Source organism: Camelina sativa, chromosome 15 (genome assembly GCF_030686135.1).
Source record: "Camelina sativa cultivar CO46 ecotype springtype chromosome 15, ASM3068613v1".
Classification (NCBI taxonomy): domain Eukaryota; kingdom Viridiplantae; phylum Streptophyta; class Magnoliopsida; order Brassicales; family Brassicaceae; genus Camelina; species Camelina sativa.
The window spans coordinates 6,904,942-6,920,489 of record NC_141894.1 but is presented as its reverse complement, the minus strand read 5'-3'; the positions used below and the strand labels follow the sequence as shown (position 1 = coordinate 6,920,489).

General features: G+C 37.1%; 4 protein-coding genes and 1 pseudogene across 5 annotated transcripts; 1 reads left to right on the top strand and 4 right to left on the bottom strand.

Moving 5' to 3' along the window:
* Nucleotides 1-1,184: 1,184 nt before the first annotated feature.
* On the bottom strand, nucleotides 1,185-2,623 carry LOC104745815 (ethylene-responsive transcription factor 4). Its single transcript, XM_010467169.3, is given in 2 exon segments — nucleotides 1,185-1,977; nucleotides 1,979-2,623. Coding segments are annotated over 2 exon segments (624 nt in total). The 5' UTR covers nucleotides 2,182-2,623; the 3' UTR covers nucleotides 1,185-1,556.
* A 2,408-nt stretch (nucleotides 2,624-5,031) lies between these two features.
* On the top strand, nucleotides 5,032-7,165 carry LOC104745813 (putative pentatricopeptide repeat-containing protein At3g15200 pseudogene; annotated as a pseudogene). The gene has a single exon (XR_015581925.1). The product of XR_015581925.1 is annotated as a putative pentatricopeptide repeat-containing protein At3g15200 pseudogene (transcript).
* Nucleotides 6,579-7,981, bottom strand: LOC104745814 (small ribosomal subunit protein bS20c). Its single transcript, XM_010467168.3, has 3 exons — nucleotides 7,681-7,981; nucleotides 7,368-7,528; nucleotides 6,579-7,004 (listed from the first exon to the last, which is right to left on the bottom strand). The coding sequence occupies exons 1-3, from the start codon at nucleotides 7,862-7,864 to the stop codon at nucleotides 6,747-6,749; spliced, it is 603 nt and encodes a 200-aa protein (XP_010465470.1). The 5' UTR covers nucleotides 7,865-7,981; the 3' UTR covers nucleotides 6,579-6,746.
* Nucleotides 7,982-8,152: 171 nt separating this feature from the next.
* Nucleotides 8,153-12,444, bottom strand: LOC104745812 (uncharacterized). Its single transcript, XM_010467165.3, has 17 exons — nucleotides 12,166-12,444; nucleotides 11,995-12,058; nucleotides 11,739-11,847; nucleotides 11,556-11,618; nucleotides 11,351-11,454; nucleotides 11,045-11,111; nucleotides 10,882-10,953; nucleotides 10,640-10,801; nucleotides 10,464-10,537; nucleotides 10,254-10,351; nucleotides 9,785-9,892; nucleotides 9,514-9,611; nucleotides 9,191-9,328; nucleotides 9,039-9,086; nucleotides 8,704-8,818; nucleotides 8,483-8,580; nucleotides 8,153-8,371 (listed from the first exon to the last, which is right to left on the bottom strand). The coding sequence occupies exons 1-17, from the start codon at nucleotides 12,377-12,379 to the stop codon at nucleotides 8,285-8,287; spliced, it is 1,719 nt and encodes a 572-aa protein (XP_010465467.2). The 5' UTR covers nucleotides 12,380-12,444; the 3' UTR covers nucleotides 8,153-8,284.
* Nucleotides 12,445-12,650: 206 nt separating this feature from the next.
* LOC104745811 (protein CUP-SHAPED COTYLEDON 1-like) lies at nucleotides 12,651-14,359 on the bottom strand. The gene is made up of 3 exons (XM_010467164.3): nucleotides 14,046-14,359; nucleotides 13,323-13,606; nucleotides 12,651-13,247 (listed from the first exon to the last, which is right to left on the bottom strand). The coding sequence occupies exons 1-3, from the start codon at nucleotides 14,242-14,244 to the stop codon at nucleotides 12,804-12,806; spliced, it is 927 nt and encodes a 308-aa protein (XP_010465466.1). The 5' UTR covers nucleotides 14,245-14,359; the 3' UTR covers nucleotides 12,651-12,803.
* Between the last annotated feature and the right edge of the window lie 1,189 nt (nucleotides 14,360-15,548).

Sequence of the window (15,548 nt, the reverse complement as noted above, 5' to 3'; positions counted from 1 at the left end):
GACAAGAATCTCAATCAAACCATCTCTTCTCTGCCTCTCATTATGAAGCCGCTTTCTTTTTTTTTCTTTTCCTTTTCATCTCTCTCACAATCTTCTTCTTATACGTCGTGTCGTTTTTTCCTTCTTTCAAACGTTAAATTATTGCTCTTTCCTTAACATCATTGATTGAAATTTGAATCTACTATCTATAATTATATACAATTTACATTTTCAACACATCACGCCATCATTGTTTTCACTAGTAGTAAATGTTTGCTTTCCGAAAAAAAAAAAAATCAAATTCCTTTTTTTAAACAGCCATCTACAAATATTATTGGTCAAATGATGTTGTTTTAACAATGAAAAATATGAATTGCTGTTTAGGATATTTTATAAATGACAGTATTAGGTCAAATGATGTTGTTTTAGCCGAATTCAACTCCGAATCAATTCAATGTCATATTTAAAGAATATTTAATTCTGTATTGTTTTTGTAAACCACTATATCAAGACTAGTTGTTTTCTTTAAGAGAATCTATTTACCTTTTTGTTTTAATCTTTGCCGACAAAAATTTGTTTACACAATTATAGAGATCTTTTCATTTTAAAAAATTATATGTAGGCGTAGCTCTCTTATCTTTGTTTTATGGTATTTTTTTTTTCTTTTCGAACGGAAGAATCTACTAAATTTAAAGTCTAGGTTCTCTCTGTCACAACCTAATTATAGAGTGTTAAATGTTACCTCTACAAAAACTAGCCAGAAGAATTAGAACAAAAAAAAACATATAGGAGCCCTCTTGTAAGTCCGTACTGTATAAGTAGACCCTACTTAATGACGTAAGCGCGAAGAATTTTCTAACATACGCCGCAGAGAGAAGAAAAAGAGTGGGGGCCCACACACGCCGGCTGCGTGTCTGCTGGAAACTTGGACCATTTGTTTAAAAAGCCCCGACGACGACATACTCAAGACTCAACTCTCAACTCAACTAACCTTTTTTTATTTATGTATAATTAATCTCACTTTTCATTTTTAGATTTCTTTTACTCAACTTACACAATTATTTCTGATTGATTTATCAGATTATTATTATTTTGTTAACGATATTGGAAACGAAGTCGAAGGCCAATATAGAAGAAGCCGCCGGATAAAGTACATAAGCAAATAATTAATAAGTAAGGAAATTAGATTAGATTAGACAACACCATTCTGAAGATTACCAAATTATTGATTGAAAATTTGGAAGAACAACAAAAACTGAAAAAAAAAAAAAAAAGTAGTAAAAAACATAGGAGGAACAACATGGGTTTGAAACCAAGTCGCAAAAAAATTTAAAACACACAACAAAAGTTCAGATCTCCTCCGGTTATGTAATAATATGTACATAACGATCCATGTCAGCTAAAATTATAATTTTTCTTTTCTCTCTCAGATTTAATTTTTTTTTCTTTCTTTCTAAAAAACTGATTAATAATTTTAATCTGAGAGAGAAAAAAACTAGGAGAAAACGAATTCTCTCAGCTCAAAAAAAAAAACGAAAACGCATGCGCTTCGAATTGAAACGACACCGCTTAAAGGCTCAGGCTTGTTCTGACGGAGGAGGAAAGTTTAGATCTAGATCTAACGGCTGAGATCTCTTCTCCAACCCTCCTTCGAAATCAACAACCGAGGACGAATCAGAGTCGCTCTGTGCTCCTCCACAGGCAACCTTAGTCGCAGCATGCACCGCCGACGGCCTAAACACCGGAGTAGGCTGACCACGACCTCCGTTACCGATTCCCATCAGGTCCAAAAAGTAGACAGGACGCGCCATCGGGATCTGATAACACGCGCCGCCGCTGTTTCCTAGGCTAAGCTCGAGCTGCGGCGGAACATTTCCAGCAGTCACAGACGGAACAACCGCCGTGGGAGGAGAAGCGCAGTCGAGCGTGCTGCTCTGGCTAGGACTGCGAGCGAAACCGGCGGGCACCTTCTGATCACTGAGTTCGAGGAAAGTGGGGATCGTAAGCACGCGCCGCTTCCTCGGCGGTATCGAAAGTACCAAGCCAGACGCGGGTTTTCTTGCCGGGATCACGGATCTCGGCGGCGTAACGGCCCCAAGGACGCTTCCTAACGCCTCTGTAACGAATCTCCTTGGCATTATTATTAATATGGGTTTGGTTAGTAGTAGTAGCCGGGTCGGGTTTCAAGCCCATCTTAGCCATATCGGAAGATAAGAAGAGATTTGAGAGTGGGTGTGATAATTGAAGGAAGAAGAGGAAGGGGGAGAGAGGTTGTTTATATATAAGATGAGGGATGAGGATGGGAGAGAAAGAGAGAGAGAGAGTAAAAGCGACGCTCCTTTTGGGGCGCTTTGTTGTGAGAACAGTCAAAGCCTGAAAATGGTTTTAGCGGCTTCTCTTAAAAAACACCAGCGGTTTTCATGGTTTTTTTTTTTCTTTCTTACCACCACTTATCTTTTGCCACGTGTTTTTCTTTCCTTTTTACATTGAATTTTGCTTTTTTTTTTTTTAATTATCAACCATTCGTTTCTTTTTTTTTCTTTTTACCCCATCAAACGTTTTTTTTTTTAAATTTCTGTTTGATCATCATTTTAATGATTTAATTCTTGTATTTTACACTGTTAAATACATTGACAAAAAAATAGATACAGAATTAATTACTTTATATTTACCAGAATTAAATACATTGACAATATTACCAGATGACAAAAAAATAAAAAAAAAACTAATTACTTTATATTTATTTTAAATAACACTTTATCTCTGTATCTTATTTGTTTAATTATTGAATATTTTAGCAATTAAACAATTAAACTATATAATCTTTGCATTAAATCAGAAAATAACACTTTATCAGGAACTTTTTTTTAATCAATGAGTTTTAGATACATTGTTTATCTGATGTACTAAACTTTTGATACAATGTAAGAAACACTTTTTTAGTACAATGTAACAAAAATTAGATACAATGGGTTCAAAAGGAAAGAGAAGAAGAAGAAACCCGGACAAATTTGTTTGACGCATTAAATGGAGATGCGTGGAGTTTGCTGTTTGCCCACACAATGTATTCCCATAAATGCTGATAAGATTTCGATTTTTTCTTTTATTTTTTCTTTTTTTTAACCAAGGTTCCCAATTAAGTATGTAATCCCATATCATAATTTAATGTATATAGTTAAACCAAATTTCTGAATTAAGAACATTTTCTTTTTATTGATTCCGTTTGCACACGTGATTTAGGATCTAATTAAAAGCTGGCTTTCCTCTTAACAGATAGGCATTGAGTACAACTAACTTGAATTTTGCACGCTTTGTTATGAGATTATATTGTTTCAAATGAGAGAGCTTATTTATCAACCACACAACATGTACAACAAACCTTGTTGCCATATATTGATATATATGTATAAAGTATAAACTATTAAACTTATGATTGACTGGACTCAGTATGTTTTCCCTTAATAGTTAATATGTTTGACTACAAGTTAATGCTTTTGAGATAAAAGAAAAAAAAAACTGAATAAATCTGTGAGTCATTTCATTTACTCAATAACTATGTTTTCATATAATATCTTAATTTTTCTTTTTCGAAAATGACTAAAATGAATTATAAATGTATGCATAAATCATAATACTCTTGTTATCTCAAATTTCTTTCTGAAAATAAAATTATTACTTCTTCTACTAGTGCATCTAAGCTAAAGATGCAACTTTTTGAAGAATATGAAAATACTGGTAAAAATACACACTCGTGCATTATAATAGAGGGAGTTAAAAAGTAGTAAATAAAGAGAGGAGAGTGGTAAATTGAAAAAAAAAAACTACTAGGAAATAAATTGAGCAGCGGCGCCTGAAAAGCAGAGAGAAAGAAACCCAAACAAAACAATAAGTTATATTGGATGACGCAAATATGTAAAAAAATACGTGGCGACATCAGGAGGACGCGCGGCTAAGTAAACGCGTTTCAATGTAGGAGAGTGCATCTCACCGCTAAACACGTGCCGACGGCGATCGCGTGAAAGAAAGAGAGCGTTGTTAATGCGTGACTTGTTCGACTCTAGCTCCCATTTCAACTTTGAGTTTGACTGCTTTTATTTTTTATTTTCTTTTCCTCAAAATAAAAATATATATAAAAAAATGAAAAGCTACATAGCCGCCCCTTCGCCCAAAAAAAAACAAACATGAGCCCACAACGCACTCGGGTATTTAATAATAAAAGAAATTTAAAGTGTTTTTGTTATCTTTGGTTTTTTTTATAAAAGATGTATAGTGCCACGTGGTCAACGCGACGCGTGGAGAATGATTATGGAGAGAGAGGGAGACAAAGGGAGAGAGAGAGAGAATGGTGGTCGCGTCGGCTAACCGTGAGAGAGATTCTAACGGCGGTGGGCCCGCCGTTTGTTTTGTTTCCTAAAAGACGGACGGTAATTTTTACTTTACATTGACGACGGCACATGAAGACGTCTTCATTATTTATAAAGCTTGATTATTAATTTTATTCTGGAAACTTTGTTTTTTTTTTTCTAACATTAAAATTAAAAAATGTCTTCACGACAGCTACATATGTCTTCACGCCATGGATAATGGATTGGGTTTTTCTCGGGCCACAGAATCTGCTCTAATATCAGAATTTTAAATAAAATGGAGTACCATTATTTTACTATATTATCTTTTTTTTTTTTATTTTTTTTATTAATTATTATTGTTATCTTTACGTTTCACAAGGTGTAACAAACAACAGTTAATTGATTATCAAGATACCGTTTTAGTGTTTCTTAAACATGATTATTAAACTACGTAGCAGCTTCCCTTACGTATATGTCGTCGGTTTCTATGTCAATATTTTTTATAGGTCGTTCAAATCCCAAATATTAAAATTTTAGTTTGGTCGGCAATTTTCTTTTTAATTATTGTATACAATACTAAAAACTTTGTAAATTGAAAGTTGTAAAATTTAATCATAAACACACTACTGTATATTTTAATTTCACAAAAAAAGTTTTGGTTAAATTATCTTTATAATGTTATTTACAATAATCAATCACCCAAAAAAAAAAATTGATTGCAACAATGTTACATATGGTTACGTACTGCTTCCAAAGATCGTACCTGGGAGAGTTTGTGAAGATGGGTGGGAAAAAAAACAAAATTGAAATCTTACTTAAGCTACAAAATGCTCTATGGAGACGCCAGATCTCTTCTTCATCATCATCATTGGTCGTCATTCTTCCCCGTGTTTTACCTCCAGAGAAGCCTAATCAAAAGAAAAACACCACTCTCTCTGGGTTTCACTTCCTGGGTGTTAATCAAGCTACGCACTTTATTCATTCTCTTGCAACTCACGACAATGTCAACCAATCTGCTGTCGATGATGTTCATAACATCATAAAGAATCACCGTGGAAGTTCATCTGAAGAGATTGAGCGGATTCTTGGTAAGTGCGGGATTGAGTTAACCGAAGAGCTGGTTCTTGAAGTGGTTAATCGGAATCGATCTGATTGGAGACCGGCTTACGTAATTTTCAAATTGATCGTGAAACAATCTGTGTATCTATCTAGCTCCTTGGTTTATAACGAGATTCTCGATGTTCTTGGGAAAATGCGGCGATTCGAAGAGTTCCACCAAGTGTTCGACGAAATGTCTAAGAGAGATGGGTTTGTTAACGAGAAAACATACGAGGTTTTGCTAAACCGGTACGCTGCTGCTCACAAAGTAGATGAAGCAGTAGGAGTGTTTGAGAGGAGGAGAGAGTTTGGGATTGAGGATGATTTAGTTGCTTTTCATGGGCTTTTGATGTGGTTGTGTAGGTATAAGCATGTTGAGTTTGCGGAGACCTTGTTGGTCTCTCGTAGAAGAGAGTTTGGTTGCGATATAAAAGCCATGAATATTATTCTCAATGGTTGGTGTGTTTTGGGGAATGTTCATGAAGCTAAGAGGATTTGGAAAGATATCATTGCTTCTAAATGTAGGCCAGATGTTGTCAGCTATGGGACGATGATTAATGCGTTGACGAAGAAGGGGAAATTGGAGAAAGCTATGGAACTATACAGAGCTATGTGGGAAACGGGAAGAAACCCGGATGTTAAAATCTGCAATAACGTTATTGATGCTTTGTGTTTCAAGAAGAGAATCCCTGAGGCTCTTCAAGTGTTCAAAGAGATGGGTGAGAAGGGTTGTTTTCCTAATGTTGTCACATATAACTCGCTTTTGAAGCATCTCTGCAAGATAAGGAGAACAGTTAAAGTTTGGGAGCTTGTGGAAGAGATGGAACATAAAGGTGGGAGTTGTTCGCCTAACGATGTGACGTTCGGTTACTTGCTTAAGTATTCGCAGAAGCCTAAAGATGTGGAGGACGTTTTGGAGAGGATGAGAAAGAACAGGTGTGAAATGACAAGCGACTTGTACAACTTGATGTTTAGGTTATATGTTCAATGGGACAATGAAGAGAAAGTGAGAGAGATATGGGGGAAGATGGAGAGAAGTGGATTAGGACCAGATCAGAGAACATATACTATTAGAATTCATGGTCTGCATACAAAGGGAAAAATTGGAGAAGCATTGAGTTACTTTCGAGAGATGATGTCAAGAGGAATGGTGCCTGAGCCAAGAACTGAGATGTTACTGAACCAGAACAAGACCAAGCCAAGAGTAGAAGACAAAATGCTTAGATCGAACTTAACAAACGAAGAGTCTGAAAGCGACTAAATGTACATTAAAAAGAAACAGTAAACAAAAACAAATTTCCATTATCCAGCTCCATGTTCTTATTATGCAGCAATTGTCACAGCTTCTGATGCTACTGGTGCTGCTGCGTCTGGGACATACCAACCGTGGTGAATCTCAACAGCTTTTTTCCTCCTTGCCAGCCGAGACTTCCTACGGGCACCAGTGTTCTTGTGTAGCGCTTTAACCTTCACTGCTTTGTCAATTGCAGAATAAGCCTCTCCGATAAGTTTTTCCACGGATACTATCTCATCAGGTTGGGCCTCTGTTTTCTTCTTGAGTCCCTCAAGTGCTTCCAAGACCTGTTAGAATATAACTCAAATGGATTATACTCTCATCTTGCATGTATGTAAAAAAGTTAATCACAAACATTTATAATTCTTGTAGCTGTCAGGGGATAATGAGACTATTTAACATCTCCCAAGTTCTAAAAACAACATGGAACAGCTTCCATTTCTACAAACAATGATGACTAATCCACCTACTTGGATTGTAGTGTTCAGTGTTGTTTACTGGTTATTACAAGAGTTCCAAAGGAGAAACATTCCCTAATATTGATTTCACCTAACTTATCACTAAGACTTTAGAGTAACAGCACCTACAAGCTTATCAACAAAGTTGTATACAGCATTCACAGAAACAGTATATGAGGTTTACAAGATTACCTTCTTCATCCGTGTCCGGGCTTCAGATTTCTTAGATTTGTTGTAAAGGCGCCTCTTCTCAGCTTGGCGAGCTCTCTTAGCAGCAGAATCAGCTTTCTTCGTCGGAGCAGTAGCCTCACACACAATCAATTGCCTCGTTGGTTTCTGTACCCACAAATTCCCTGTCCAGACATGTATAATTCAAATCCCAAAACCCCCAAAATTTCGAAAACAAAAGAGCTCGAATGAATTCAAAATTGCAGATAACACATTTCAATAAAGTATTCCATGACCAGGACGAAAATTCACGATTCTGAAAGTAGGGTTATTATACCGGAGGAGAAGGCGACACATTGAGAAACGCTCTGTGAGAAGCTAAGGGAAGAGCATACAGTAGCCGAAGAAGCACGACGAGTGGAGACGGAAGAAGATGAACAAGAGATTCCCTTAAGCGAAAGGACTTTGAATTGAGATTCGAGAGTCGCACAGGAAGAAAGACACTGCACTATCGTCGCCATCGATATCTACACGGCTTCTCTTCTCTTCTCTTCTCCTTTGTTAGTATGAGTAAAATGGCTCCATTTCGAACCAGTCAGTGTTGTTATCCATAAAGGAAGAGATGATGTCTGGAATTGTAATTACCATATTACCCTTATTTGATTTACTTAACAACGATACAACCCTTTCTGTGTTTATTCTCAGGCTATGTATGGTAAACTATGAGTCTATGAGAAACGAACCAACTCATATCTTTTTTTTTTTTCTGTTTTTCCTTTGATTAACCAACGTTCAACACTACAGAAATATAAAGAACACAAATCTCGTTCGAAACTTCTACTGTTTCCAAGGAACTAAAGTTCACTTATCCGAACACTAGAGAAGATTACAAAAAACAAAAACTTTGATCAACGAAGAAGTTTTTTTCTCTAGTTATGTCTTTAAAATCCTTGGCCTGTCTTTACTTCTGGTCGTGCGTCTCTGTACTTCTTCGACATATACGGTCCACTTCGAACAGCTTCTTGCAGCTGCAACAAATTTCAATCATGTCAATAGCAATCAAAAGTATATAATGTAACATCATAGAAAGCTTTTCCGAAACTTCCATCCTAGTAGAAGATAGCAGAAAAAGATGGAACCTTTTCGCCGGTTTTTAGACGACGAGGGTCATCAACAAAGTTACTACACAAGAACGCTTCGTGAATTGATTTGCAGCAGTTATACCTTGCTTCCATTGCTGTGTAAAATAAAATGTGAGATTTAGACTCACAGAACAAAGGGGTTGAAGGGAGAAAAAAGCCAAATACAATGGCTGGTGTGTGTGATACTATGATGATACGAGGAGTGTTACTTGGTTTACCTATTTTCTCACTTTCAGTGGTTGCATCCGTAACTATGTTTATTATCTCTTCTTTGGACAAGATTTCCACCAGGCACCATGGCCGAGCCACCAATGCTGTTAACGCTCTATAACCCTGCAAACGCATTGTAAACAACCTAGTTTTTAGCAAAAAACATAGTTCCTTCTAGAAAATGTGAGATAAAATGAGCGTCATGTTCCGAGTTTTGTGTAGAATGACAAAAGAGAGGTTTTACTTTTGAATGAAATGTAGTGTGGCATTTTAAAATTTCCAACCAGAGAAATCAAGGGGGAGAATATATGAAAGATCAAATGCTGAGGTTATAAAGCTTTACCGCAAGACGAATCTCTGAGCTTTGTTGAAGAACTGAAAGGAATAAACCCTGCGATTTGTGTGGCATGCTTCAATTAGCTCATGCTACAGATCAAACATAAACATATGTCGTCTACACACTACTGAGGAAGCATACGCAAAAGAGGAACTTACGGATGGGGTTAGTTTTGTGCTCTCTGCTGCAACATCGTATATTAACCATCGAAGGCTTTCTTCAGCTTTTCCATCAACTATTCTGTTGCTCTTAGGTCGTGTTTCACCTGCGATGTTTGCCAGTGCGTGCAGTGCAGCCTGCACATGCCATTTACGAAATAGTCATATAGTATCATGAAAGTCTCTGCTAATGAAACAAAATATCAACCCTCAATATTTAGAATCAGAAATCCTAAAACTGCAAAAGTTGGATATCAAAAACTGTCTTCCTACGAGCATATAATCGGCAGGATATCAATTGATGATAGCAATAACTCACTAACCAACTGTTTTCCGTGTGCATTACGATCAAACGCAGTAGCTACAACATGTCTTGCAGCTGGAGGTGAAGTTGAAAGGACAAGATTCGCCCCCTTCGTTGCTAAACATTTTTGTACAAAATATACATGTAAGTCACAAGATCATTGCATGGGAAACAGATATCTTGTCAGTTGCTCTTTATAACCCACAACTGCAAATGTATGACCTAGCTAGCTATCTTTTTCAGAAGGAGACTGCAACAAACGGAGTTTCATAGAACAGTGAGCCACTTACTTGATCCAATCTGACCAAGTGCATCAATCGCAACTTCCTGTGCATCAGTATCATTTATCTCCACTGACTCCAGACTCCCAACAATAGCTGAAATTAACGCCTTCACACCTGGATTCAGGACAAGGGTGAAAGTGGATTTTTGCCAGCTACAGTACAGCCGAAAAACATAAGTCTATTCCTAAAGCTATCTTCTCTTTCATAGATTACATTCAGAGACAAAGCAATTCGTAGTTAACTTGTCAACTTCTTCACTTGTATGAATGGCACAGTAAACAGAGGCTCTTATTATATGATGATAGGAGAATAAAGACCTAGATTATTTGAGACAGGGAACAACCGCATAACTCTTCCAGTCCTAACATAACATAATCCCAAAAACTCCTTGTTGTCTTAGCATAGCATATAGAAGGAATCACAAAACATTCACATTTTTCTAACCAATAGAGGCATATAATAATGAAAATCTTACTAGTTTCTTCCACGACATTGTAGATATTTTCCTTCGAGAGGAGCCTGCCACTTATCATCATTGCTCTTAACTTTTCATATGGTCCCGTCGATGTACCACTATACAAAATATAAGACCCAGAGAAAAATTGAAGGGTGAGCTGATGCAAGCTTAACAGATATCCATGCTCTTTTTGCTGCAAACATGGGTAAGGTTTAACAGTGTTTGTACCTGATGATAGAGCACAACAGCTGAATAAGTGAAGTTTGTGGCACGAACTCTGAACTGTGCTCCACTTCCACTAACTTCAGCGTTCATGCACAAATATTTAAACATAATTCTATCTTTTGCTTTCAAAAATGGGCAACACAGGAAATAGACTGAATGGTAATCTCAGAGAGGCCAACCTCATAGTAGAGTTCCAGAACATTTAAGATCACAAGAGTGTCTTTTGTACCCTTCATTTCTGCCTCTAGTAAATCAAGAAGCCCCGAATTCTTAATTTCTGAAGCTACAACTCGAGAAATCGAGAAAAGCTTCACTACCAAAGACAAAACCCGGACTCGTGCCTGAAAAGTAGTTGGATAACTGTAAGCGAAAACAAGAAATGATCATCATCGTAATTTTTTTTTATAAAGCGCTGAATTACCAGTGAAGAACACCTTGCAGCAAGGTTGCGAAGATGTGTAGCATCGTTGGTGTCAGAAGGGAAGATTACGGACTGTGGAAAAAGAGTTTTATGCATCAGGAATAGTTGGTGCAAAAGAACTAGCCCCCGAGCCAGAATAACCAGTTAAACATTAAACACAGACCATTGCATCGGGAAAACGTGCAAGGCTCTTAATTGTCTCACTTGCAGCATGTGCCACTTCATCATCGCTACAGAAACAAACAAAAAAATGTAAATGGTGAATTTTGAGGCAAACAGCTATTTAGAGACACTAAAGCCATATTGGAATCCCTCAAGACCCATCCAAAGGCTTTCTCGACGGTATTCATTACGCTTCAACTAGTTGTTTCTGTTGGTCTTTAGATAGTTAGTTAGACTAGAGTAAATCCCAGACGAATGAAGACAACTGTAAGAATATAATCTAGAGCTATTAAACATGGCATCTTACCTGTTAATGATATAATCAAGCAGAAGAGGGTGTATGCCATTGCTAACAACTAGCTGAACAGGGGAAACATCGTTTGTATCGCAATTCTCCAAGAGGCAAAGGACCTTAAGAAAAACCGAAACAAGACTTCAACATTAGCAAACGCTACAAACGATAAAACCCATTGAGAAGGCATGAACCAATGCTTATATATATAGACACTTACAGTTTTGCAAGCCAGAGATTTCACTACTGCAGAATCCGCCTTGAGACCAACTTGCAGAACGGGCTTAAAACAAACACCAAACAATTAAATCAGACTACAAATATAGCAATTGGCTAAAAACTGCTAATTAAGTACACATATAATAGGAACACAGAACTAAAAATAGAAATCATTGAGTCTTACCATATACTGAGGAATGAGTGAGGCGCCATACTTAGTCTTAAACAGCCTCTCCAAGCAAGTCACCAGCGTGTTTTCAAAACCTGGGATGTCCGGATCGGTTTGTAAAGCCCTGCACGCGAGTATTACGAATTAGCTCCCAGAACTCATAAGAAACCCAATGAAAGCAAGAAACTACTTAAACCCAGAACAAACCACAAGAATAGATTCAAACAGAAATCGCAAAAGTTAAGCAAAGTTGGAAGAAGAAGAGAATCACTTGAAAATAACGGGAAGAGGGAAGCGATCGAGGAACTCCTTAACCGAGGCTTCGTTTTGAACGCCTGAGAATCAAAACGGTAATCGGATTACAATAATCACGACGGAATTAGAACAAATCGCACAAATACGTATAAAAAGGAAGTGGTACGAAAACAATCGAGTTAGTTACCGGGATAGTTTGCGAACTCGAAAGCAGCATCGAACAACTGGTTAACGTCTTCCATGGCGATTTCTTTCTTTCTTTTTTTCAGCAAAATTTGTTTCGTTGCGAACAAGAATGAGAGAGACGAAAAGGACCTCTTTGATGACGACGACTCGAGTCCTCCTATGCTTTCATCAAACGCGTGGCAATTGGGAAACTCTTTAATTATGGCCTGGCCCATTTATCTGATAAGGCCCATAGGGGTGAGCAAGAGGTTCATTGGTAATCTTACCAAGTTTTAAAAACAAATTATGATTGGTGACATTTTTAAGTTATGAACAGAACTCAAACGTTACCTACCTATCATAGCCTAATTAATACTATTTGTTACTTTCCTCTATATAAAAATTAGAATGTAATCTCCTAAAAACTATAGTTAAGGCCTTTTTATCAATAAGATAAACGATTTACTAATTTAACCATTTTAGGACGCTTTCGAACTAGAAAACTTGTTGCAAGAAATATGAAATTCGCATAGATGTCATCATGTTTAGAAACATTACACCAGGAAAATGAGAGGTTACGAATTGAGCGATCTAAGGTCTTTTTGGTAGATTAAAAATATTAAAAGATAGTAGACATAGTTTGTAGCCGCATGAAGATCATCAGAGAGCAAACGGCCAGACACTCGCGGAGCCTCCGCCGAACATTGTAAATGACGTAGGAGAAGGAAGCATCGTGGGAGGCAGAGAAGGCAGATTAGGGAAGAACGCTGCTGCTGCTGCTGCGTCGAAACTAATCTGCCCCGACGATCCCAAATCCAAGAACTGACCAAAGGCCACGTCATCATCGACGTGACGTGGCGGCAGTGAAGGTGGTGGAGCGGGAAGGTATGTAGTGGGAAAGCTTGCTTCGGTATGAGAAGAAGCAGAGTTATTGGAGAAACAGGACACGTGCTCCGTGGCAAAGTTGTTGATGATCGGAGCAATGGCAGAACCGGCAGAGGAGAATTCACCGGCGACGGCGGAAGAAAAAGACGAAGAGATCAAGTTTGTCTCTCTACTAACCACGCTGCTTTTGAGACAAACTTTACAGAGAACCCATTCATCCTGTGTAAAAGAATACATTGTGATTATGCATTTGAGAAAAAGTGTATCATTTAGAAAGATTTTTTAAAAAGTTACCTTAGCGGAGGAAGAGATGTAATGGTAAGAGAATTTGCCGTCAAGGCGATACTCATGCATGACCCAACAACTCTTCTCTCCTTTAGGAGCTCTGCCTTTGTAAAAGACAAGAGTTTTCTTCATCCCAAGAAGTGATTTTGTCTTTGAGCTTTTGATCTCTCTGTCTTTACCAGTGGCTTTCCAGTAACCAGCTTCTGTTGCTCTGTTCGTTCTCAGTCCAGTTGGGTATTTTCGATCTCTTAGTGTGAAGAAGTACCACTCTTTCTCTCCCATTTTCGCTTTCTCTACTCAAAAGGTATACAAGTGAAAGTTACAAACTTTGCATCGATCGAGTTATAACAACATTGTCTTTAAGGTAAAGACTCTGTTTCAGAACCGAACAAGGACTAGTCACTAGTCTGCAGATATAATAAAGTTGAACAAGAGTTTTGAGTTCTTTAAAACTGATCAAAGTCTAAAGAGTTACAAGAAACAATGTCTACGCTAAGCCTATATCGTGCTACAACTAAACTATAAGACATTTGAATCATTTGATATTGGATCACAGGAGTAAAGTCCTAGAATTTGGATATTGGCAAATAAGAACAGAGGAAAGTCTAACTATGGACTTGATGAAACTAGGGTTTATGACGATTAAAGCAAAAGTCTAGAGATGGGATTTTAATATTAAATTTTGTAAAGTGCATCAGGTGAAACAGAAGAAGGTGGGTTTAGTGGGTTTACCAGGAAGTTCCCAAGGCTCAGACTTGTTAAGATCGACTTGAGAAATGGCGGCACAAGAGAAATTGGAATCAAGAACCTTCTTGAGGAGATAGTAAGTGATGAGCTCTTCATCAGGCGGATGAAATCTAAACCCAGGTGGCATTAGGGTTTCATCTTCAAATTTTGATCTCTCCCAACCATTAAACACATCAATATCCATTGTCGGTACACACACAAACACAAGAGAGAAGCTCTAAAGAAAAAACAAAATCTCCCACAAGATATTAAAAGGAGGAAGAGAGAAAAGAAAGAGAAGGGGAAATAAAAAAGGTCCTTTTTTAAAAATGATCTGTGTTTCTCCTGTTCTACAAGCAACTGATGTGATATTTGACAGTAGCTAGTGACAGACAGAGTTGATGTTGATGTGTACAATACACCACACAAAACGAATATATATGTGTGTGTATAGGATTACAATCCTATTTTTTAAGCTAAAATGTGTTTTAGGATCTAGTAGTATGATATTATTGGACATTTGTCTTTTGAGCATGCAATGCGTGCGTGACTGGAAAATTCAGGCGATTCTACGTCACCCTAGAGTAAGTAAGCAAAAAAATCCAAAATTTATTTAAGTTACAATTTTTAAAAAGAAAACTATAGATTACTGGATACTACTTGGATCTTTGTTTGTTTAGAAGTGCGAGCTTCACACCATGAGTAAGATTAAACTTTTAACGAAAAATTCATCTATACGCGTTAAAGCATTATTACATCAAAAGTCAAAACTTTATTGGAAAAAACAAAAACAGAAAACACAAAGAAGAAAAAATAAAAATAAAAACAGAGGTGCATGGATGCATCAAATCATAAAGAAGCAATCACATCCATCCATCAGCGTCTGAAGAGGGAAAAAATGAACGGACAGGATATAGACGCGTCATATCTGTAGTAAGGTAACGTCGCATTGAAAAATATTCCCATCTTTTCTTTTGCATGCATCTTTCATATTTCTCACCTCTCTCCTTCTATTTTTTTACCCCCTATGCTTCTCACAAAATAACTCTACTTGTATATATTTTACTTTTCTATAAGAAAATTGTTTGATATGATGTTTTTTTTTGGGTACAATTTCGTAATATATGGACCAACCCTGTTTTTTGTTTTATTTATTTATTTAACTCGACACGTTATGTTTGAGTAGACGAAGTATATCTCATGAGTTCCGTATTTTTTAATAGAGAAATATTACATTTAGTTAAAGAAGAAAATTCATAAAAACAAAAAAGAGATCAATGTCAGCTGCTGATTTTGGAAGAATGGAAACTATTTTAAATTATAATAAAGTCATAATGATGCTGAGAATCAATAATTGTTTTTGTTTAAAAAGCATGGGAATACAGAGAAGGAGAGAGAGAGAGACTCGGGTACCAAGAGAGATTACTGTATTATTTAACACAAAGGTGGTGACAGGAGTCGAGTGACGTCTGTAGTGGTGGAGGAGAGAATCATCTCCGCCGACCTCCG